Source organism: Podarcis pityusensis (assembly GCF_964106645.2).
Source record: "Podarcis pityusensis genome assembly, chromosome: 13".
In the NCBI taxonomy this organism is placed as follows: domain Eukaryota; kingdom Metazoa; phylum Chordata; class Lepidosauria; order Squamata; family Lacertidae; genus Podarcis; species Podarcis pityusensis.
In genome coordinates, this window is record NC_138038.1 from 19,869,902 (window position 1) to 19,892,831 (window position 22,930).

The 22,930-nt window shown below is 47.1% G+C and overlaps 1 protein-coding gene across 4 annotated transcripts in view; it reads left to right on the forward strand.

The window, feature by feature from the left end:
* LOC308462137 (uncharacterized protein) overlaps positions 1-21,927 on the forward strand; it is a 35,483-nt gene extending 13,556 nt beyond the window's left edge. Inside the window, exons 1-5 of one of the 4 annotated variants that reach the window (XM_080979566.1) lie at positions 8,902-8,988; positions 14,659-14,739; positions 16,826-16,925; positions 20,679-20,732; positions 21,698-21,927. In XM_080979566.1, the coding sequence (XP_080835692.1) occupies positions 8,917-8,988; positions 14,659-14,739; positions 16,826-16,925; positions 20,679-20,716 (291 nt within the window). In that variant the 5' untranslated portion in view covers positions 8,902-8,916 and the 3' untranslated portion in view covers positions 20,717-20,732; positions 21,698-21,927. Of the gene's footprint in view, positions 1-8,901; positions 8,989-14,443; positions 14,740-16,825; positions 16,926-20,678; positions 20,733-21,697 lie in introns of those variants that run through there. The other 3 variants (XM_080979565.1, XM_080979568.1, XM_080979567.1) reach the window with 3 other exon arrangements.
* Positions 21,928-22,930: the final 1,003 nt, after the last annotated feature.

Here is a 22,930-nt window from a genome sequence, read left to right on the forward strand (position 1 = left end):
GTGTCAGGCCTAATGAGCGCATGTGCTGGCCTGGGAGTCTGATTCAGAAGCTGAACCTGAGGAGTCCCAGCCTGCACAGGAGTCCCCGCCTCCAGGGCCGGCTGAGCCGGGGCAGGGGCTTGAATCTGAAGAGCCTGCACCTGTGCCAGATCCTCAGGAGCAGACGCCAAATGTATCCACTCTGGCTCTGGAGGTGATTTGAGGACCCATTGCCTGCAGGTGCGCCTCTCCCAGCCCTGTCAGGGGAAGGTGAAGCTGCCCCTGGGTCCATTAACCCTCCAGCCTCTCCTGAGCTGCAGAGGCTCAAAGCAGAGAGGCGGAAGGAACTAAGTTCTCTCAGGAGGAGTGCTCACCTTAAGGCCAGGAGAGGCGAGTCACCTGTGGGCCGGGACCGCCCATGGCCTCAGAGGAGATAAAGGCCAGTCAGCCCAGTCCCAGGTTGCGGGAGCAACGTCGTTGGAAACCTGTTTCTGCCAGACCCAGACCTGTTCTTCCAGAGTTCCTGACCACGCCCAGCTTCTTGCTTTGGACCCCGCTTCCCTCTTGGTGGACAGTCTCCAGACCCCCGACCCAGGACCGGACTCTGACCACACCTCACGGTAACCTTCCCCCAGGACCAGCACAGCGCAACAGCTCATGCCCAGTAGGTCTTATCCCATAAAAATCCTTTGCCAAGACTGCTCTGCCCATTTCAGCCCTCTTCTGGTTCTGGAAGGCAGGGGGGATGAGGAAGAAGGGAGCTTGTCGCAGCAGGAGGGGGAGACAGCTGTGACTCTTCACCAGCCTGACTCATCTCTGCCTCTTGGCCTCCCTTTTCCACTCACTGGCTTCAGCTTCTGCCTCTGATTCTGGACTTCTTTCTGCCCCAGAATCTCCCAGCTCACTAAGCCCTGTTACCTCTTCATCTTCCAACACCTCCTCCACCCAGTCTTCTCCCTCTGACCACTCATCGTCATCCCACCACCATTCCCCAAGTTCTGAACCTCCTTCCCTTGGGGGTTCCCCAGCTGGTTCCTCCCACCGTTCCTCTGCATCCAACCAGTCCATGACAGTGGCAGGACATCTGCACTGCATGCAGAAGGTCACAGGTTTGATCCCTGGTGTCTCCAGATAGGGCCAAGAACGTTCCATTGCCGGAAACCCTGGAGAGCTGCTGCCAATTGAAGTGGACCATGCTGAGCTAGATGGACCAAGTGTCCCATCAGAATCCCAAAACCCTGAATTGGCTGCTGTTATGTATTCAGTGGTCTGTGTTTGCCTGAGCTTCAGTCTGGACTAAGGATTCTGAGCTCCTGTGTTCTGATTTGATACATGATGGCCAATCACAGAACATTTCAGGACTTGGACCTTTGCCATTGGCCTTTGAACTCTGAGTCGTGATTCGCAGCTTGGAAGTTTAGACAGCCAATCATGTTGGGAGTGGGAGTGGCCTAGGCTTTTCAGAAATGTATATAAGCAGTTGTTTTGGCCCTGTTTCCCAGTAGTTCAATAAAGGTTCTTGCTGTTATCACTGTGTCTTGCCTCATGGGAACCCACCTACATTTCAGCTTCGGTAAGAATTCCCTTCCTAGACCAGAGCATCTAGGATGGGGGACTGTGTGTTGAGGTTCCTACATTGCAGGGGGTTGGACTAGATGACCCCTGGGGTCCCTTCCAATTCTATGAGAATAGAGGATTGTGCTCCTGAAGAAGTGTATCTGAAGAAGTGTGCTTGCACACGAAAGCTTATACCAAGAACTAACTTAGTTGTTCTTTAAGGTGCTACAGGAAGGAATTTTTCTATTATTATTATTATTATTATTATTATTATCCCGCCCTCCCCGGCTGAAGTCGGGCCTCAGGGCGGCTAACACCAGATATATAACATTAGTATAAAATCAAACAACAATCAAATTACCTCCTAAAAACAGGTCAAATCAAATGAAAATCTAATTAGATTGCTTTCTGCATCTGCCTTTCGGATAAGAGGACTGTCTTCTGGAAAGTAGGACCCAGGTCACCCTAAAGAAGACCTCGAATAGTGAGATGTGCTGTCCTTTCTGACATGTTAAACCTCAGACAGAGAGGTTCGGAGTCAGAATGGAAAAGCACCAGGGCCACGCAAGCAATCAAAGGCAATCAAATGCAGGCTTTTCTGCTTGGCTGCAAAGCCTGAAAAGTGATCAGACGTGACATGGACAAAACCAGGTTCCGGCCGCACAGATCATTAGGAGAGACGGGATCTCAGAGACACAAACATCAAGGTAATTACACACAGGGCTGTTCTTCAGGCAAGGGGAGAGTTTGGCTTCTATTCCTCCATCCATTAGCGATCTCTATTTCCGGCAGCCCAGAGGCATGAAGAGCCATGTCCCCTGGGCAGAGGCAGAGTCCTGGGGAAATGCTCACTTGATGCGCAAGAGAGATATCAGCCTGTGTCGGTCTGATTGTTTGGAAAAGCAGAGAAAGGAAATCAGCACGGTTGTATCAGAAGTTCAGAATGATGTCCCCCAAGACTTCCCTCAGCTCCTCTCTCTGATTTCTCAGCACATGTTATTCTATGCATATTATAAAATTATATAAATCCTTACATTATCTATCTACCATGTTATCAATCAATAAATTTGTGGATGTTTATTCAAAACCTGCCAAGGAATCCAGTTCATTTTGTTGTCTTTTTAAATACTTTGTAAAAAGTTCCCACTCTTCTTTAAAGTCACAGTTGTCCTTATCTCGCAGTTTGTATGCCAGTTTAGCCAATTCTGCATAGTTCATCAATTTCTCTTGCCACTGTCCCTTTGTCGGGGTTTCCTCACTCTTCCATCCTTGTGCTTTCAAGACTCTTGCCGCTGTTGTAGCATACATAAATAAATTCTTTGTTTTCCTTGGCAGGTCTTGTCCTACAATCCCTAACAGAAATGCTTCTGGTTTTTTTTTACAAATGTCATTTAAAACATTTTCTTCAAATCATTATATATCATTTCCCAATTTTTTTTAATTTCTCTACATTCCCACCACATATGATAAAAGGTCCCTTCCTTTTCTTTACATTTCCAACATATGCTTGACCCAGTTTTGTACATTTTGATGGGGAGTGGGGGGAAAGGGGGGGAAATAATGAATATGATATGTTTTGAGATATTGTTGTGTTGAAATTGTTAATAAAAAACTTTATGAAAAATGAAGTTCAGAAGGACGGATGGTTTGGGGTGGTGCAATTTCTTCCATGCACCCTGTCGCCACCCCAGATTTTGCACAGCTGTTGGCCAAAGTAGCCCCTTAAATTTGGAAGGAGGGCAAACACTGTTTCCCTGTTGTTTTCTATTCCACATACAAACAAACACACACACACACACACACACACACACACAGAGAGAGAGAGAGAGAGAGAAGAGAGAGAGAGAGAGAGAGAGAAAGAGAGCCACAACCAGTTCACAGCTTTTGCAGGGAGGGTTTTTCCATACTTTTTTTTTTAAATAACATTTTATTGATTTTCCAAAAATAACAAATAAATAAATAAATCATAACCAAATTTTTAAACCACAGTTTTTTGGTTGATTTCCCTCCACTCCCCTCTCTTGGTTCCATTGTAATATGCTTGTTCATGCACGTCCATAAAACCTTATATCCTTAATGATCCAATTTTAAAACCTTCTCCATTTTATTACAAGTGACTTTTAAAAGTTATACTAATGTAAAAAAATCTATACCCAAATCTTTTTAAAAATATGCATTAAACATTTCCCCTTTTTTGTAATAATTTTTCCTGGATAATTCAATAATTTATTGTGCCAATCTTCTTCTTTATCTTCTTCCTTCTTTACATACAAAAAGTGGTCATATTGATTCATTGCCTGCCAAATCCACAGTAAAACAAAAACCTCTGTTAAGATCAGCTCAACGGCTTCGCCAAATAAGTGAGTGAGCTTTTCAAGTTCTCCAGAACTCCCCATTGGACAGGGTGCTAAAAATAACAGGATGTGGGGGGGGGGGAGAAAAAATTGGGCAATTGTGCAAACTCCCCAGATTCATCTATAGAACCATAGAATTGTAGAGTTGGAAGGGACCTTGAGGGTCATCTAGCCCAACCCCATGCAATGCAGGAATCTTTTGACCAACAAAGAGTCTCATACTTAACTGAATTGGTGGTTTGAGCTCAACCAGCGACAGCCGTGGACAAGATTCCTGTGTTGCAAGGAGTTGGCCTAGATGCCCTCAGGGTTCCTTCCGACTCTACCGATTCTATGATCTTTAATAATGCTTTCCAGCAGTGTTCCCAGAACAGGTGTTAAGCTAATGTACCTGTAGTTCCCCTTCTGGACCCCTTATTTAGGAACTGGTGTTACCTGGTCCACTTTCCAGCCTTCATGTCTGAAGGCTGATTCTGTGGGACAAGTTACATACAGTGGTACCTCGGGTTACATACGCTTCAGGTTACAGACACTTCAGGTTACAGACTCCGCTAACACAGAAATATTACCTCGGGTTAAGAACTGAACTTTGCTTCAGGATGAGAACAGAAATCGTGCTCCGGCGGCCCGGCGGCAGCAGGAGGCCCCATTAGCTAAAGTGGTGCTTCAGGTTAAGAGCAGTTTCAGGTTAAGTACAGACCTCCGGAATGAATTAAGTACTTAACTCGAGGTACCACTGTATTTTTTCCAAGAAGACCAGCAATTTCACATTTGAGTTCTTTAAGAACTCTCTGGTGGGTGCTATCCAGACCTGGCAATTTGTCCTTGTTTTTATGTTCCCTACCCTTGGGTTCCCTTCTGGGGGGGAAAGTTAGTCTGGGAACAAAGAATGGCAAGCATTTCCAAAATGTGTATAACACACTTGAATCCAGATAGATAGATAGATGATAGATAGATAGATAGATAGATAGAGAGATAGATAGATAGACAGATTCATAGTACTTGACAGGAGTGGAACTGGGATTCAGGAGTCCCTAGCTTGCGCTGTCCAAGGCTATTTCACTTCATCCATCACAACAATACACACATTAAAAAAGGATCTTTGATGTTCAGGAGAAATGAAAGAAAACCATAAAGCGTTTCTGACAGGTGGGTATTGACATGCCGGTGCCACTAGGGGGCAGAGCACAAAGGGGACAAAGGTGTTGTGTCCTCCTATCTGCAAACAGAAACATGCAAGTGGGGCTTCCAACAAAACGAGGAATGCTCCTGTTCAGGTTTCAAGACTCTTCATTCCCATCACCGGCATTCCTCTGTTCCTCCAGCACCCCAACAGTCAGGCTTCATCTGCACTCTGCATTTAAAGCAATAATACCATAGAATCATAGAATCACAGAGTTGGAAGAGACCACAAGGGCCATCGAGTCCAACCCCCTGCCAAGCAGGAAACACCATCAGAGCACTCCTGACATATGGTTGTCAAGCCTCTGCTTAAAGACCTCCAAAGAAGGAGACTCCACCACACTCCTTGGCAGCAAATTCCACTGTCGAACAGCTCTTACTGTCAGGAAGTTCTTCCTAATGTTTAGGTGGAATCTTCTTTCTTGTAGTTTGGATCCATTGCTCCGTGTCCGCTTCTCTGGAGCAGCAGAAAACAACCTTTCTCCCTCCTCTATGTGACATCCTTTTATATATTTGAACATGGCTATCATATCACCCCTTAACCTCCTCTTCTCCAGGCTAAACATGCCCAGCTCCCTTAGCCGTTCCTCATAAGGCATCATTTCCAGGCCTTTGACCATTTTGGTTGCCCTCCTCTGGACACGTTCCAGTTTGTCAGTGTCCTTCTTGAACTGTGGTGCCCAGAACTGGACACAGTACTCCAGGTGAGGTCTGACCAGAGCAGAATACAGTGGCACTATTACTTCCCTTGATCTAGATGCTATACTCCTATTGATGCAGCCCAGAATTACATTGGCTGTAAACAGTTGTGGCTTCCCCCAAAAATCTAGGGCAACCCAATCAGATGGGGAGGGTACAAATAATAAAATAAATGTTGTTGTTGTTGCTGCTGGTGGTGGTGGTGCTGAGAGTTAAGAGGAGACCCCTATATCATTCGCAGAGCTATGGTTCCCTGGGGTCTCTGGGAGTTGTAGCTCTGTGAGGGCCTCCTTGCAACTCTCAGCCCCCTTAGCAAACTACGGGATTCTTTGAGAGGAAGCTTTGGCTGTTTGAAGTGGTATGATTCTGCTCTAAATGTATAGTGCAGATGAGGCCTCAGTCATGCCTGCTGAGCATACTCTGTCCTTACTGAGTTAGGATTGTTTTTCTTTAAAATATATTTTGTACTTCTGTAAACCTCGCAGTTGCCCCAAGTCCTGCTGTTACCCCTTGTGTGTGAGAAAATGAGATCTGCCTCTTCCTAGCTCCCCACCTGTCTCTTTCACACACACACACACACACACACACACACACACTTGCATTTCCTAGACGAGAATTCAAGGCCATTTAAAATTCCCTAAAATAGCAAAGCGGGCCATTTATAACGAAGTAGCAATCAATACGTTGCGCAAACGCACACACTTTGCCAAGCAGTGAGAAGCTCAAAGGCTGCTGATCTGAGTTCCTTTCGGATGGGAGAGCACTGGAGACGGCGGGTGCCTTTGAAATATTTGCTTTATTTACCACAGAGGGAGAAGTGGAGGCATTTGTACAACACAGGCAGAAGATCCGCACTCCAGGAGCGAGCAGGGCGTTGTAGCCTGTCTTCCAGAGCCTTCTAAATTCCAGGACAAGATCAGAAGCAGAATTGACAGCTCAGATTTCACAGCGGAGATTAAGGGCAACTCCGAATGACCAGCTTATGGAGCGTTCATCCTGATTTTCTTGCACACAGTTTACAAAGAAAGTTCTTTATTGAGAAAACATGTTTGCAGGGAGGCTATAAGATACTGAGCATTCATCCTGATTTGTTTGCGCAGAGGCAATATGTCTTTGCACCCCTCAGTCATTACCCCACACTTTTCAGTGTATCTCCCCACTTTCCTAATCACAAATAGGCGGGGGGGGGGGGGCTAAGTGGATTTGATGTGCCAGAGCAACAAACACTTACCCCCATATATGCCCATTCAACCACTTTGATCTGTGGAACCACAGGTGCCATGAAATGCTTATTCCACACTTGTAAGCAATCCATCTTTAAGTGTGGCAGCAGCTAAACTTTGGAACTCCCTGCCTCTTGACACCAGGCAGCCGTCTCCACCGTAACCTTTTCAGCTCCTGCTTAAAACATTTTTTCATAGACAAACCTATGCAGATATGCAGAAGTTACATGGCTGTGTTTCTTTTTAGCCACTGTTGGTTTTAATCACCTTCTGGATATTTTCAAATACTTGTCTTTAACTGTTCCTTTTTTTAAAAAAGTATTTTTTATCGTACAATACAGTCACTGCAAAGAAAAGAACAGACTGTCCAGGTGCCGCCTTTGTTCCAGGGACAGTCCTGGATATACAAAAGCCATCCTGGTTTCTGATTTGAGCCCGGAACATCCTGCTTTTCCTTAAAGGTAAAGAGACCCCTGACCACTGGTCCAATGGCGGATGACTCTGGGGTTGTGGCACTCATCTCGCTTTACTGGCCGAGGGAGCCAGTGTTTGTCCACAGACAGCTTCCGGGTCATGTGGCCAGCATGACTAAGCTGTTTCTGGCGAAGCAGAGCAGCGCACGGAAATGCCATTTACCTTCCCGCCGGAGCGGTACCTATTTATCTACTTGCACTTTGACGTGCTTTCGAACCGCCTGGTTGGCAGGAGCAGGGACCGAGCAAAGGGAGCTCACCCCGGGGAATCAAACCGCCAACCTTCTGATCGTCAAGCCCTAGGCTCTGTGGTTTAGACCACAGCACCACCCGCATCCCTGCTTTTCCTTAGGACGTCCCTATTTAACTGTTCTTACCTAACAGTTTTATTTTATACATTTTATATATATTTTCTAAAGCCTTTCAAGGTTTTTCTTGCAATCAAGCGGTATATGCATTTCACTAAATAAATAAAAGAAATCGCACAGACCTAAATATCTGGTATGCGATTGGAACCCCTCCTGCAAAACAAAGTTTTTGAGGCAATAAACCAGAAAGCACTAGATGGCGCCATTGGCAAATGCTTTCGTTGAACCGCCCGCTTCCTATTTGAGACAGAAGGTTTTTTTTAACAAAAAAAACCAACCGGGTGCATCCTAACAACTGCTTTGAATGTGCCTAATTTAGCTGCCGCAGTGCAAACAGATCGATGCTCTGCTGATTTTGAGCAATGCCATGTCTGGGGCTGTGAGCAAGCGATGCCTTTTGGAAATGCACTGATATACGAAAGGTAGCAAAAGAAACATGACGATCCCTTGGGTCAGCTGTTTCTATTTCCCCAAAGACTCCCCCTCCCCCCAGTAAACATAACCCTCAAACCAAGGGCTGCTGTGGCCCAGTATACCTGAAGGAGCGTCTCCACCCCCATCGTTCAGCCCACACACTGAGGTCCAGCTCCGAGGGCCTTCTGGCCGTTCCCTCCCTGCGAGAAGTGAGGTTACGGGGAACCAGGCAGAGGCCCTTCTCAGTAGTGGCGCCCGCCCTGTGGAACGCCCTCCCATCAGATGTCAAGGAAATAAACAACTATCTGACTTTTAGAAGACATCTGAAGGCAGCCCTGATTAGGGAAGTTTTTAAAGTGTGATGTTTTTCATATTCTGTTGGGAGCTGCCCAGATTGGCTGGGGAACCCCAGCCAGATGGGCAGCATATAAGTAATAAATGATGATGATGATGATTACGCACAAACAAACCTCAGTTGTTGTTTTTGCTGTCGCAGATTATTCTGAGTTCTTTCCTTGGTACTTACTCGTTCATCTCTGTACCCTGTGACTCTGTTCTGTGCCCCACACAAGAAGGGACTGTGTGTTTCAAATACCCGACTGGCCTCAAAACAGAATTCAGCCTGAGTTTCAGAAGACCAAAACAGCAACAGTGTTAAACGGGGTAAATGCCTTCCCCCAGGAAAACGAGCATCCACAGTGCACTCAAGGACATATCTAAGTGGAAAAAAATCAAGGAGGTAAGTGACAAGTCAACCAGATGATCATCACTTTAACCAGCGTCCCACAGTCTCAAAAAGGCAGCTGAGACGTGCAGCTTCCATTTCTGCATCTCAATTGTAGTCCATGAACGGCTTCCAGGTGGCAAAAAAAAAGTCCATTGATTTTGCTTTGCCTTTGGCCAATTTTTATACTGAACGTCAGTTTTTCCTCCCAGAGCAAAATGATTTAATAGTCTATGGAGCCATAACTCAAAAGTCCATTTGCCTGCTGGTTTCCAACATTTTGCAATTTCCAGGCATGCTGCTAATAACAAAAAAGGGTATTAATGTTTTATATACCAGGTCTTCATTTCCTCCCTTCTCTTTTCTCACTAGAAAGTAAAAAAAAAAAAAAACACAGAACAGGGTGCAGCCAGTTAAGTTTTACTCCGAGTCGACCCATCAAAATCAATGTAGCTCCTAGTGGTTCAGCAATAAAGTTGCTGGCACATTTGCAAAGCTAAGCAGGGTCTGGTATGGTTTCACATTGGATGGGGCACCATGTGCTGAGATTTCCTGCATTGCAGAGGGTTGGACCATATGGTGCTCAGGGTCCCTTCCAACTCTATAATTCTATGACTAGGCAGCCCGTTGGCTTGATCCAACTGGCTCTTCTTGCATTCTGGAACTGGGCTGTCTCACATTCACGCTACCTGCACATTTGAGCCGCTTCCTGGCTTCCTTCCTGTCCTCTGAAGCAGAGAACCAGTCTGTTCTGGGCTGAAACCACACCATACAAGGATCTCTCCATAGCAGCATCCCAAGCAGACACATTCCAAAGGAGTGATGCATCGTTTTGACCCAGAAGCTGTGATTTCATTTCTAAAAAGAGATGCTGAAACCCACCGGCTCCATTAAACCCCAAAAGCTCTGCATAAATACAATGCGGTTCTTAGTAAAAACAAGATTTCTTTCTGCAGAGTGTGGACCATGGAGGCAGGTTTATTAGGGCAAACTGGGCCCTGCCCTACCAATGTCCATCGGTCCTCATCCTTGCCTCACCTGCCTGCCTTCTTCCTGGAGAGATGCCACCTGCCCTACTCAGCTAGAAAGAACAATATTGTGCTCCTCCTGGAGTAGCTTGTCCACCTTTGGCTCCCCGTCCCAGACTCAGCTCTCACCTGTGGCTTCTGGAAGCTGCCAGCATGCGACAGCAGCCACACCGTGAGAAACGGCTTCGGCTGGCCAGCTAAACCAGGAGAGGGTAGCCAATGGGTCTCCAACACTCAATGAGAGGGATTTCTCCTGCATGCAAGGACAGGCTCCAGCAGATTGAGCGGACAAGACCAATAGAGCCAGCGTGGTGTAGTGGTTAAGAGCGGTAGACTCGTAATCTGGTGAACCGGGTTCGCTTCCCCGCTCCTCCACATGCAGCTGCTGGGTGACCTTGGGCTGGTCACACTTCTCTGAAGTCTCTCAGCCCCACTCAGCTCACAGAGTGTTTGTTGTGGGGGAGGAAGGGAAAGGAGAATGTTAGCCGCTTTGAGACTCCTTAGGGTAGTGATAAAGCGGGATATCAAATCCAAACTCCTCTTCTTCTTCAATAGTGGGTCCAATGGTCAAGAAGGCATTTTCTGCACATGCTGCAGAAGGAAGTGAGGAGCAAGTGGCGCTTGTCCACCTGGGAAGGGAGCCCATCTAGGAAAGGAAAAGCTCTGATCCTCAACCTTCTCTGCCTTGTGGGATATCTTCGGGAGGAGAAACGGCTCAGGAGGAAACCCTAAGTGGAGTCCCTAAGACAGTTGGGTGGCTCCTTGTACGCTTCCTTCCGGCAACTCCTACAGCCCAAATGGTCCCGAATGTCTTGCTCTGCTTTCCTTTGGACCACATCAGCGAGGCCAAGAGGGGGCAGTTTTGTCATCTGAGCAGCCCAGGGCTGCCATACATACTTGCCCAGGTTTGTGCACCAGGGATGCTGCTAACATGGTGGTTTGACTTTACCACCCATTGTATCTCAAGACCAGGGGTCAGCAAACTTTTTCAGCAGGCGGCTGGTCCACTGTCCCTCAGACCTTGTGGGGGGGCAGACTATATTGGGGGGGTGAACAAATTTCTATGCCCCACAAAAAACCCAGGGATGCATTTTAAATAAAAGGACACATTCTACTCATGTAAAAACCCGCTGATTACCGAACCATCCGTGGACCAGATTTAGAAGGCGATTGGGCCAGATCCGGCCCCCGGGCCTTAGTTTGCCTACCCATGCTCAACACAGATGGATGCCAACAAGTGCAAGTTAAATTATCGACCAGTCTATGGATGTTCGCAATGCAGCATGCAGGCTTTGGCATTACACAGAACTCTTCTTTCCGGCCAAGATCTGTGTAACCTGGTCACATTGCAGTCATTGATGGAGACCATCTGTCTAACGCAGGGGTGGGCAATTTTTTGTTAATCTCTCTAATCTCTTAGGGGTATGTGCTGGTGGTGGATGGGATTGAACCCAGTGGTGGGTTAGGCCAGAACTAAAAGGGACCAAGGCCATTTCTCACCCTCTTTCTGCCACTTCTCTTTCTCTCTGGCCCCCTTCTCTCTCTCTCTTTCCCTGCCCAGTTCCCTTTTCTTGATGCCAAGCAAAGCGTAGGGAGAGGAACAGAACATACCGTATTTTTTGCTCTATAAGACTCACTTTTTTCCTCCTAAAAAGTAAGGGGAAATGTGTGTGCGTCTTATGGAGCGAATGCAGGCTGCGCAGCTATCCCAGAAGCCAGAACAGCTTTCGCTGCAATCCCTCTTGCTGTTCTGGCTTCTGGGATTCAGAATATTTTTTTCTTGTTTTCCTCCTCCAAAAACTAGGTGCATCTTATGGTCTGGTGCGTCTTATAGAGCGGAAAATACGGTACTTGCCAGAGGTCTGACTGAGAACATGAAGAGTGCTTTAGAAATTAGTCCACCAGCCACTTGAAACTAGTCCAAGAGCCACAGGCCGCCCACCTCCTGGTCTAATGGCAGGCAGCTGCTGTAGAATCCTAGAAGTGCAGTGATGGGACTCAAGGGTCATCTAGACCAACCCCCTGCAAGGCAGGAATTGCAGCTAATCACTTGGCTGTTTCCTGAGTCCTGCCACCTGCCACCACTTCAGATCCGGTGATCAGGCAGCTTCATATGCTTGGCTTGGATCAGGATCCTAGAATCACAGAACTGTAGAGTTGGAAGGCTCATCTAGTCCAAGCTGGAATCTCAGCTAAAGAATCCCTGGCAAACGGTGATCCAACCTTTGCTTAAAAATCTCCAGTGAAGGAGAGTCCATCACCTTACAAGGGCTTCGAAGAGCTCTTACGTGTCAACCTCCTTCTTAAATTGTGGTGCCCAGAATCGGACACCTATTCCTTTTTTATATATAATAATTTTTATTGCTTTTTCATTTTTATCATAATCACAGTTTCAATACACAATACAATAAATTCAAGCATTGCTCTAGCAGAGCATCGACCTCCCCCTGCCCCTCTTTCTGACTTCCATATATAATTACTTATTTCTTAACATTTCTATAACCACTTTTTTTTAACCTTCTGTGATGGCCTGGGATTTGGATTTGGATGCTGAACCTGAGGGATCCCAGCCTGCACAGGATTCCCCGCCTCCAGAACCAGCTGAGCCGGGGCTGGGGCATGAGCCTGAAGGGTCCTCACCTGTGCTGGATCCTCAGATGCAGGCACCAGCTGAGTCTGCTCTGGCCCCTGAGGTGATGGAGGACCCATTGCCTGCAGGTGCTCCACTCTCAGCCCCATCAGAGGAAGCTGAGGTTGCCCCTGGGTCCAGTAACCCTCCACCCTCTCCTGAGCTGCAGAGGCTCAGGGCAGAGAGGCGGAGGGAACTAAGTTCCTGCAGGAGGAGTGCTCACCTCCAGGCCAGGAGAGGTGAGTCACCTGAGGATCAGGGCCGCCCTTTGCCTCGGGGCAGATAAAAGCCAGCCAGCCCCAGTCCCAAGTTGCGGAAGCAACATTGTTGGTCACCAGCTCCTGCCCTGCACCCAGCTTCAGCTTTTACGGACTGCCTCCATATTGCTCCTTCGACCACGGACTGGGATTGGACCTCGCCTCACGGTTAACCCTCGGGACCAGCACAACGACCTCACATGCAGCAGCGAAGGAAGCTTCTTGGGCACCTGGGGTGGCACGTCCATAGGGGAGGGGCAAACCACCCATAGGGATGGGACAACACAAGGTGCATGGTGCCCATAGGGTCAGGATGGGGCACATGGCCCCGATAGGGACAGCGTGCACAGCACCCTTGGGAGGGACAGGATGGGGTGCGCTGCAGGGCCTCAGCCGCCCTACAGCTGGGGGGGAGGCAGCGGGCAGATAGCGCAGAACTTGCGGGCACCCGAGACACGTGGCTCGGGCACACTGCAGGCCCTGAGGTGAATGCCACTGGCCATTTTGTCACTCCCATCAGGGTGACCCCTGGGGTGGACCACTCCCCCGCCCCCGCTTACATGTGTCCCTCATGAAATTCATTTTGTTAGTTTGGGCCCAATTCTCCAGTCTGTCACAGTCATCTTGAATCCCAGTCCTCAGTTACACAGAACCCTACCTTGGCCTGAGGATGATAGGAAACCAGCCCTGCGGAAGGTTCTGGAGCTAATTAGGGTTGCCATACATCTGGAATTTCACGGACAAAACTGGAGTAAAAGGTAAAGGCAAAGGACCCCCGGACGGTTAAGTCCAGTCAAAGGCGACTATGGGGTTGTGACGCTCATCTTGCTTTCAGGCCGAGGGAGCCGGCGTTTGTCCACAGACAGCTTTCCGGGTCATGTGGCCAGCATGACTAAACCACTTCTGGCACAACAAAACACCGTGACGGAAACCAGAGCACATGGAAACGCAGTTTACCTTTCCGCTGCAGCAATACCTATTTATCTACTTGCACTGGTATGCTTTCGAACTGCTAGGTTGGCACGAGCTGGGACAGAGCAACAGGAGCTCACCCAGTTGTGGGGATTTGAACCACTGACCTTCCAATCGGCAAGCCCAAGAGGCTCAGTGGTTTAGACCACAGCAGTCGCAAGCAGTGTCCGGGTGGAAATTCCTGAAGTGTCCTGGAAAGTCCTGACATATTGCAACCCATGTCAGAAGTGTAGATTTTGGCGAATTTCTTTAAAAACAGCTCAAAAGCTTCAAAGGCTTAAGAACTTTTGTGTCTGGATTTTCATATCTTGAAATATGACAAACCTACTATGGATCCAACAGGGCTCTGCCTTGCTCTTTTTGGGGGGGTTGGGGCTAGGGGAATCCACACCAGAGCTTGAGTTCAGTACGTGGGGGGGGGGGGGAATAGAGGTCTGGGAGATCTGGGAAGGGGAAGGTCTTCTGGACAGGATTAAATAACTAACCAGAAGATGGGGAAAGGGGGTGGGCTCAGAGCAGGGGACACTGACAAGACTGGGAGGAGCAAAGAAGAGAGCAGGAGACATAAATTGATGCACTTGTAGCTTTTGAACTCTGCAAGGAGAGAGAGAGAGAGAGAGAGAGAGAGAGAGAGAGAGAGAGAGAGGAGACTGTGGGAGAAGCAGCAGCTTTCCCCCTCTTTTAAAATTCCCTTGCTTTTCTGATTACTGGCAAAAGACAGTGTCGAAGGAGGGATCATCAGCTAGGCAAGATGGGCACTCTCAAACTGCTTTTGGCTCTGATCTTCCTATCTTTGCAGATGTTTCGTTTCGAAGGGGAAGCAGTAGTTGTGCCAGCATCGCAAGAAGAGGAGCCCTCTTTGAGAGACCTAGCCCCCAAGGTAACTTTGGGTTACTCCTGGATTTGGGCACGGGAGGTATTTCGCGAGAGCACGAGCTTAACCGTGTCAACTTTTCTCTTTTTTTCCTCTTTTCTTTTTTGCCTTGTATCGCTTTGTTCCTCTACGATAGAAATTCTTTCGATAAAACATTAATGCCAGCTCAGGGTCAAGTCCTATTGAAATCAGTGGGGCTCCCTTTCTCAAGCGAGTGGGGTTCGGATCACAGCCTCGGGGTTCGTGGTTTTAAAGACTGAAGGAATGAAAGTAGTGGTGAATTTTTTGATGGGTGTATTTTACTGCAAATGTGGGGAAACAGAACATCAGGACTGCTAACATTCTCCCCTCTCCCCAACCCCCCAGGATGATTTTTAAGTATTTAAATAGATTAGTACATTAATCGATTTACTGGACAAATCAACACTCTGTGCTATAAGTTCTACACCTGTTAAATTAAAAAGTAATAATAATAATAATAAAGGGGTACAAGTCAAATAATTATATATTTATGCTTCACTAATAGCCAGCAAGGTGGCTTTCCAAAATTTCAAATTATTATTTTCGGGCAGCCGGGAGTGTGTAAATTATAAATAGGATGCTTTGCACAGTCAGTTATGACAAGATAGACCTTTGTGCATGTGCGTTGAACCACTGGTGATGTTTCGTGTTGTTGTTGTTGTTGTTGTTGTTTAATTGTAAGCTGCAGTGAAAGTCCTCTGAGTGAAACTTGGGGTATATGACTTTTTGAAAGAAATCGGTCGCTGTGTTTCACTTTGGCTGTGGTGTACAAGTAGCTCTCCTGTTGACAGTCAGGTAGGAAATAATCTTACATGATAGGCAGCCCTGAAACACAAAAGAGGTCAACCGAGAGGTTGCCTTAAACCGTTTTCATCAATACAGAAGGTGGCACACTTTCGAGTTATAAAGAATGCCTGATCAGGTGGCTGTGTGCTGTGCTGTTCGGAAGGTTACATACTTTGAACCAGGAACCAGTGCCTAACCATGCCTGGCACAAAACACAAGGCACAGAGGTACTGTGTACATTCCCTCATTGATGAACATATCATTTTCCTGCCCCTTGCCCCAGGCTCTTTTGTACGACATCCTCCTGCCTCAGGGCTGGAGAACCTGTTATGCGCCATTTGCACCACCCATTAGAAACACTCTTGCGCCACTTTAACAGCCATGGATCAGCATCCTGGGAAGTGCAGTTTGTTCAGGGTGCAGGCCTCACAGAGCTACAACTCCCAGCACCCCTCAAGAGTTCCCAGGATTCGCCATGCCTTCTAAAGTGGTCCAAGAGTGCAGTGTGTGTGTGTAATGTGGCTGGACTCCCAGCTCTTACCAGCTCCATCCAGCATAGCCAATGGTCAGGTATGATAGGAGCTGACGTCCAGCCATATCTCATGGGAGGCACAAATTTAGCATCCATGTCTGACGGGGTCCTGTTTCTCAGATACAGTGGTACCTCGGGTTACATCCGCTTCAGGTTACATACACTTCAGGTTACAGACTCCGCTAACCCAGAAATAGTGCTTCAAGTTAAGAACTTTGCTTCAGGATGAGAACAGAAATCGGGCTCCGGTGGTGCGGCGGCAGCAGGAGTCCCTATTAGCTAAAGTGGTGCTTCAGGTTAAGAACAGTTTCAGGTTAAGTACGGACCTCTGGATCGAATTAAGTACTTAAACCGAGGTACCACTGTATGTACTTGCCCCAGCTTAGAGAGCTAGAAGAGGCTGTGAGCACACAATTGTTCAGGCTTCCACTGGGCAGTGGCAGCCCTGGATATCTTGTCTGTGTTAGCAGAATGGCTAGATGCCCTCGCTTCCAGCTTTGCTGTGCCTTGAGCAGCAGCTCCACCTACAGAGATCAGCTTCCCTTGCTGGATCAGGTTTGATAGCACGTTCGTGCCATGAGGACTAGCGACTTGCTTCTTGAAAACATGGAGAACCTGCGTCTGCTGTGCGGATTCCAAGAAATAATCAGGAGGTGTGATCCTGGCCTCATTCCTTGGAGTGCTTCCCTAGAGTGGGTTCTTGCTTACTTTTCAAGCCACTCCTCAGTCAAAAACCCCTCTGGCCTTTTCCAGGATGACCGTCTGCAGAGGAGAGCCTTCCAGGACTTCGCTGACTTGGTGAAGAGGGGAAAACTCCAGCAGTTCTACGGCTTGATGGGGAAACGGGCCAGAGGTGAGTAAGGAGTCCTTGCAAGTTGGCCTTATAGCAGAAGCCCCTTGCTTTTGGGCATTGTCTGTGGCAGGGAGTGCTCTGTTAGAGTGGCTACTTTTTCATTTTAAACAATGGGTGCGGTGTCTCAAGCCCAGAGGGCAACCTTGACCCTCCATGTGTCCCTCTGGATTCTCTTCAACCCCACCCCTTCTTCCCAGGCCATATCCCTCATGAGACTTGCCCTGTACCCTCCTTGAGTGAAGACTCTCCAAGTTATGGTTACCAGATGTCCCCGTTTCCCGGGGACAGTCCCCGGATTTACATATCTGTCCCTGGACAAAATCTGTCCCCGGAATGTCCCCAGATTTCATTTAATGTCCCCGGATTTATATTTTAAGTGTTGTAGATTTATTAGTAGGGAATGAATGTTGTGTGGTTGGTTCAACGGCACAAGACACATCATATGGGGAATTCCAGTGAGGCAAAATGGCGGGCGCCACAGCAGCGAGCAGCTTCTGAAGCCAGCCAGAGCCAACTGCACTGCCAGGCTGGCTCTGGGCTGCTGAGACTGCCGCTGCCACTGTCAGTGCTGAGGGGGAACCAGGGACTCCCAGTGCGTCAACTGGGGGAACCGCTGACACACACACCCCATGACCCAAATCGAGCCGGGAGCGAGCCACCCGGCCAACTGCCCAGTGGCACTCCGGGGCCAGGAAAACCCTGGAGCTGACGCAGGGAGAAGGGGGAGAGGAGAAGGAGAACAGAGAGAGAGGAAGAGGAAGGAGAAGAAAGAGGGGAGCCCCGACCTTGCCCTGCCGCTGCCGCCGCTGAGGACAAGAGGTAGGGAAGCACCGGGAGGGCAAGGACACGTGGCCGAGTCCAGACCCGACCCGAGTCTACTCCATGGTGGCTAACACTCAAAGAGAGCAGGCAGGGACCCAGAGGAAGGCCATGCGACAAAGGAGACCACAGAAGAGAAGATATTACTACTTCTTTTTAAAAAAAAAAAAAGTGTCCCTGGATTCTTTGAAAAAAATCTGGTAACCTTACACCAAGTGTCCCTATTTTCCAGGGACAGTCCCAGATTTGCAGAAGCCGTCCCGGTTTCTGATTTGATCCCGGAAGGTAGAAGTCCCTCTTTTCATCAGAGAAATGTTGGAGGGTATTGAGTGTTGTTTACAGTGTTTCTTCAGAAGTTGAACAGAATCCGTTCCGAAAGTGCGTCCGACTTCCAAAATGTTCAGAAACCAAGGCGTGGCTTCCGATTGGCTGCAGGAAGCTCCTGCAGCCAATCGGAAGTCGCGGAAGCCGTGTCGGACGTTCGGGTTCCAAAGAATGTTCACAAACCGGAACACTCACTTCCGGGTTTGCAGTGTTTTGGGAGCTGAAACATTCGTCTTGCAAGGTGTTCAGGATCCAAGCTACAATTGTATTATTTATTTATTTATTTATTTATTTATTTGCTTGCTTGCTTGCTTGCTTGCTTGCTTGCTTGCTTGCTTGCTTGCTGTTTCTTTGTTTCTTTGCTTGCTTGCTTTTCTGTTATATCTCACCGTCAACACATACTACGTTACAGTCATACATAAAATAATAAGAGGAAGATAGTGCGGATATAAAACATAAACATATGATAGTAATAACATATTTACATTCTTCCAATATTATTTAAATCCTACATATCCCTTCCACTCTTTCCATGGTTTCCTATCTACTATTCTTTTAACTGAGGTTTTCTTACTCTGCCAAATTATTTTCATTACCTTGCATAATCTCACGTTGTAACATCTACTACCGAGTATTTTTTTCAACCTGTTATGATTATTTTCTTGCTATAATATTTTCCCATATAATCCGTATTGAGTGTTTCTATTATTTATTTATTGAATTTGTGTACCACCCTTTATCCATAGATCTGAGGGTGGTTCGCAACAGAAAAATACATTTTTTTAAAAAAAACAACCCCACTCTGTTAATGCCTCAAGCTTGCCAAAATGGAGGGGTGTGTTCGTGTGTGGAAACTAGCCTACAAATATAATATTTCCATTCATTGCCCTGCACACTTTTGCCTCTGGGCTCTAACCACTGCTGGCCTGTGGCCTTGGGTTGCAAAAGACACACACACACACACACACACCGGTTTCTTTCTTCTTTTTTTTAAATGATATTTATTAAAATTTCAGAAAAAAGAGTTACATAAAAACAAGAAAAGCAAAAACAAAAGACAGAAGTAAAAATACAAGAAAAATACAAAATACAAAATACAGAATAAAAGAATAAAAAACACTTTAAAAAAAATAGATCAATCTTTCCATGCCTTACATTCATATCCTTGTTTCCCTGACCTCCTCATACCTCCCTTTTTTGTATTCCAATTCAATTAGTTAATTCAGCAATTTCTTTCTCTCTTTATTTTCTCTTAATCCTTTAACTTAATATACTATAACTTTAAATTTTCACCTGTTATCGATCCATTTTTACATACACCTTTATAGCATTACTGCTTAAACCACCTAACTTCATTCTAACATCATTCTAACATTCATTAATTTTGCAATATTTCTGTAGATAGTCTTTAAATTTCTTCCAATCTTCTTCCACCAACTCTTCTCCCTGGTCTCGGATTCTGCCAGTCATTTCCGCCAATTCCATGTAGTCCATCACCTTCATCTGCCATTCTTCCAGAGTGGGTAGTTCTTGTGTCTTCCAATACTTTGCAATAAGTATTCTTGCTGCTGTTGTGGCATACATAAAGAAAGTTCTATCCTTCTTTAACACCAATTGGCCCACTATGCCCAGGAGAAAGGCCTCTGGTTTCTTCAAGAAGGTATATTTAAATACCTTTTTCAATTCATTATAGATCATCTCCCAGAAAGCCTTAATCCTTGGGCACGTCCACCAAAGGTGAAAGAATGTACCTTCAGTTTCCACACACACCGGTTTCATGCCTACACCTGTACCTTTAACAGCCAGCGGTTATAAATGAACCAAACCTTGCTTTTCTCGGCACCTCCATGCTGGGAACAGCTGTGCCAAATGAATCCCTGTCTTTTCCTTCAGAAAGGGGTGGGAAGGTGGCAAGGCAACCTTTTCCCCAGGGGATCCTTCATCTAAGATGAGCTCTGTGATCTTGCTAGAGGCAGAATGCATTTTCCCCTCTCTGGAAAAGTGTTGCAGAGAGGTAGGAAGGAACATAGGTCCTTATTTTCCAGGGACAGTCCCAGATAGTCGCTATGGGTGCCACACCGCCCCTGGGTGCGCCACACCAGGTGCCCGAGAGGCTTCCTCCGCTGCTGCCTCCCACCACTCATCATCATCCCACCACCACTCCCCAGGCTCTAAGCCTTCTTCCCTTGGGGGTTCCCTAGCTGGTTCCTCCGGACACTCCTCTGCAACCAACCAGTCCATGACATGCAGCCCTAACTGGAGATGATCAAATCTGAGGACTTCTGCATGCAAAGCAGATGATCAGCCACTGGTCTAGGACCCATTCTGCATGCTAAGGCGCTCTTCCACTCTGCTTTATATGTATTTTAGGTTTGTGACATGTAATGTGGCCCTCTCCACATTTTCTGGTATTCATAATTTTGAGGAGAGACGTCCAGCTTTCACAGGGAACAGTCAAGGTATGGTATATCCAGCAGAAGCACACCCAAAGGTGTGTCCCAAATACATTGCTTACATTTGTGAACTGTCTTCCTCCCCAAATGCATCTGAGAGTGCTCAGAAAGTGCCTAATTTCTGTGCCAACCTGTGCCCCTCTGTTTGCCACCCTAGGGCACCAAGGAGAGATGTTTAGAGGGCTGATGGGATGATGATGCTCCTCTTGAGGTGGGTTGAGACTGAGGGTCTCATTTCCCTACATTTCTTATCGTTTCCACCCCACCCAACCCCTTAATGCGCATATATATATATATATATATATATATATATATTCTGCCCTTTTCATTGATAATATGTAGGGAGTTCGCAATAAGCAATAAAAAGACAATAGCAACAGAAATTTCTGCTATGCAACAAAGGAATTCGATAATCACAAGTGTCGATCTGCTCAAAGAAATAACTTAATTTGTTTGCTTGTATTTGGGTTAGTAGTGGTGTTATTGGGATGCGGGTGGCGCTGTGGGTTAAACCACAGAGCCTAGGGCTTGCCAATCAGGTCGGTGGTTCAAATCCCCTTGATGGGGTGAGCTCCCGTTGCTCGGTCCCTGCTCCTGCCAACCTAGCAGTTCAAAAGCACCTCAAAGTGCAAGTAGATAAATAGGTACTGCTGCGGCGGGAAGGTAAACACCGTTTCCGTGCGCTGCTCTGGTTCACCAGAAGCGGCTTAGTCATGCTGGCCACATGACCCAGAAGCTGTACGCCGGCTCCTTCGGCCAGTAAAGCGAGATGAGCGCCGCAACCCCAGAGGCGGCCACGACTGGACCTAATGGTCAGGGATCCCTTTACCTTTACCTTTACCTTTAGTGGTGTTATTATCAGAGGCCGATTTAGGGGAGCGTGACTGATTCTCCAGCACTGGGCGCCGTAACAATGACTTACAACGGAAGGAGAGGCGGGGGACGGGAGGTGCCAAAATTTGGTGTTGCACAGGACCCTGCTAAAATTTGAAAGCACAAAGTCTGCCACTGGTTATTATGCTCCTAGTGATTAGATTGAATTTGTCTAAATAGGTCAAGTATTGTTGTTATTATGGAGTTTTATTGAGAGCAACATCTTTGCCTCAGGCAAGACAAAAAAATTACGTATTTTGTTTTTATTTTTTTGCTGATCCCCAATTTCTTCTCTTCTCCCAGAGCCGGCACAGGAAGGGGCAAGCAGAGAGCTACTTCCACCTTGGGCATCTTAGGCGAGATCTACTGCTTGGTACCATTTCCTTCTCTGCTCTACAGCCCCTGTGGATATTATGTCGCCTGTTTCTTGAGTAGCCAAGAATGGCAAACATTTTGTGTGTTTTACAGTTCCCATTATATCTCCTTACGTTGTTAAGCGCCAGCCTGGTAGCATAAACGTGTTTGCGAATCTGTGGGCTGTCTTCGTTTTCTCTCCACCATGTTCTTGTGAAGTAAAGCCAAGATGGAGAGGCGGCAGGTTTAAAAAAGAAAAAAAAAAAGGCCATCGTAGAGTTTGTGACTTTAAATGGGGTTGGCAGTGGCGACTGGCGTTCATTGGGACTGGTCAGGTGACGAGCAGGTCAAGCCAGAGCCTGGTACAGTCAACTAATTCCAAGTCTTGTCTGCCGCCTGCTCCTTGCTGAATTTGCTCAAAACTAAGAAGTTGGCAGATAATAGCCTTTGTCCCGCAGAACTAGTTGTCAGGTGGCAGATAGGTGGGGACAGATTGAGGTACCGGTAGGTGCTCCATTGTTTCCATTAGACCAGCCACCACTGGGGTCGAGAGTAGTAGTAATTATTATTATTACCCTGCCCATCTGGCCAGGCCTCCCCAGCCACTCTTGGAGGCTTCCAACAGGATATTAAAAACACGATAAAACATCAAACATTAAAAACTTCCTTAAACAGGGCTGCCTTAAACAGGGCTGTCTTCTAAAAGTCAGATACAGTGGTACCTCAGGTTACATATGCTTCAGGTTACAGACTCTGCTAACCCAGAGATAGTACCTCGGGTTAAGAACTTTGCTTCAGGATGAGAACAGAAATTGTGCTCCGGCGGCGTGGCAGCAGCAGGAGGCCCCATTAGCTAAAATGGTGCTTCAGGTTAAGAACAGTTTCAGGTTAAGAACGGACCTCTGGAACGAATTAAATACTTAACCCGAGATACCACTGTAGTTGTTTATGTCCTTGACATCTGGTGGGAGGGCATTTCACAGGGCGGGCGCCACTACCGAGAAGGCCCTCTGCCTGGTTCCCTGTAACTTCACTTCTCGCAGGGAACTGCCAGAAGGCCCTCGGAGCTGGACCTCAGTGTCTGGGCTGAACGATGGGGGTGGAGACACTCCTTCAGGTATACTGGGCCGAGGCCGTTTAGAGCTTTTAGGTCAGTGCCAACACTTTGAATTGTGCTCAGAA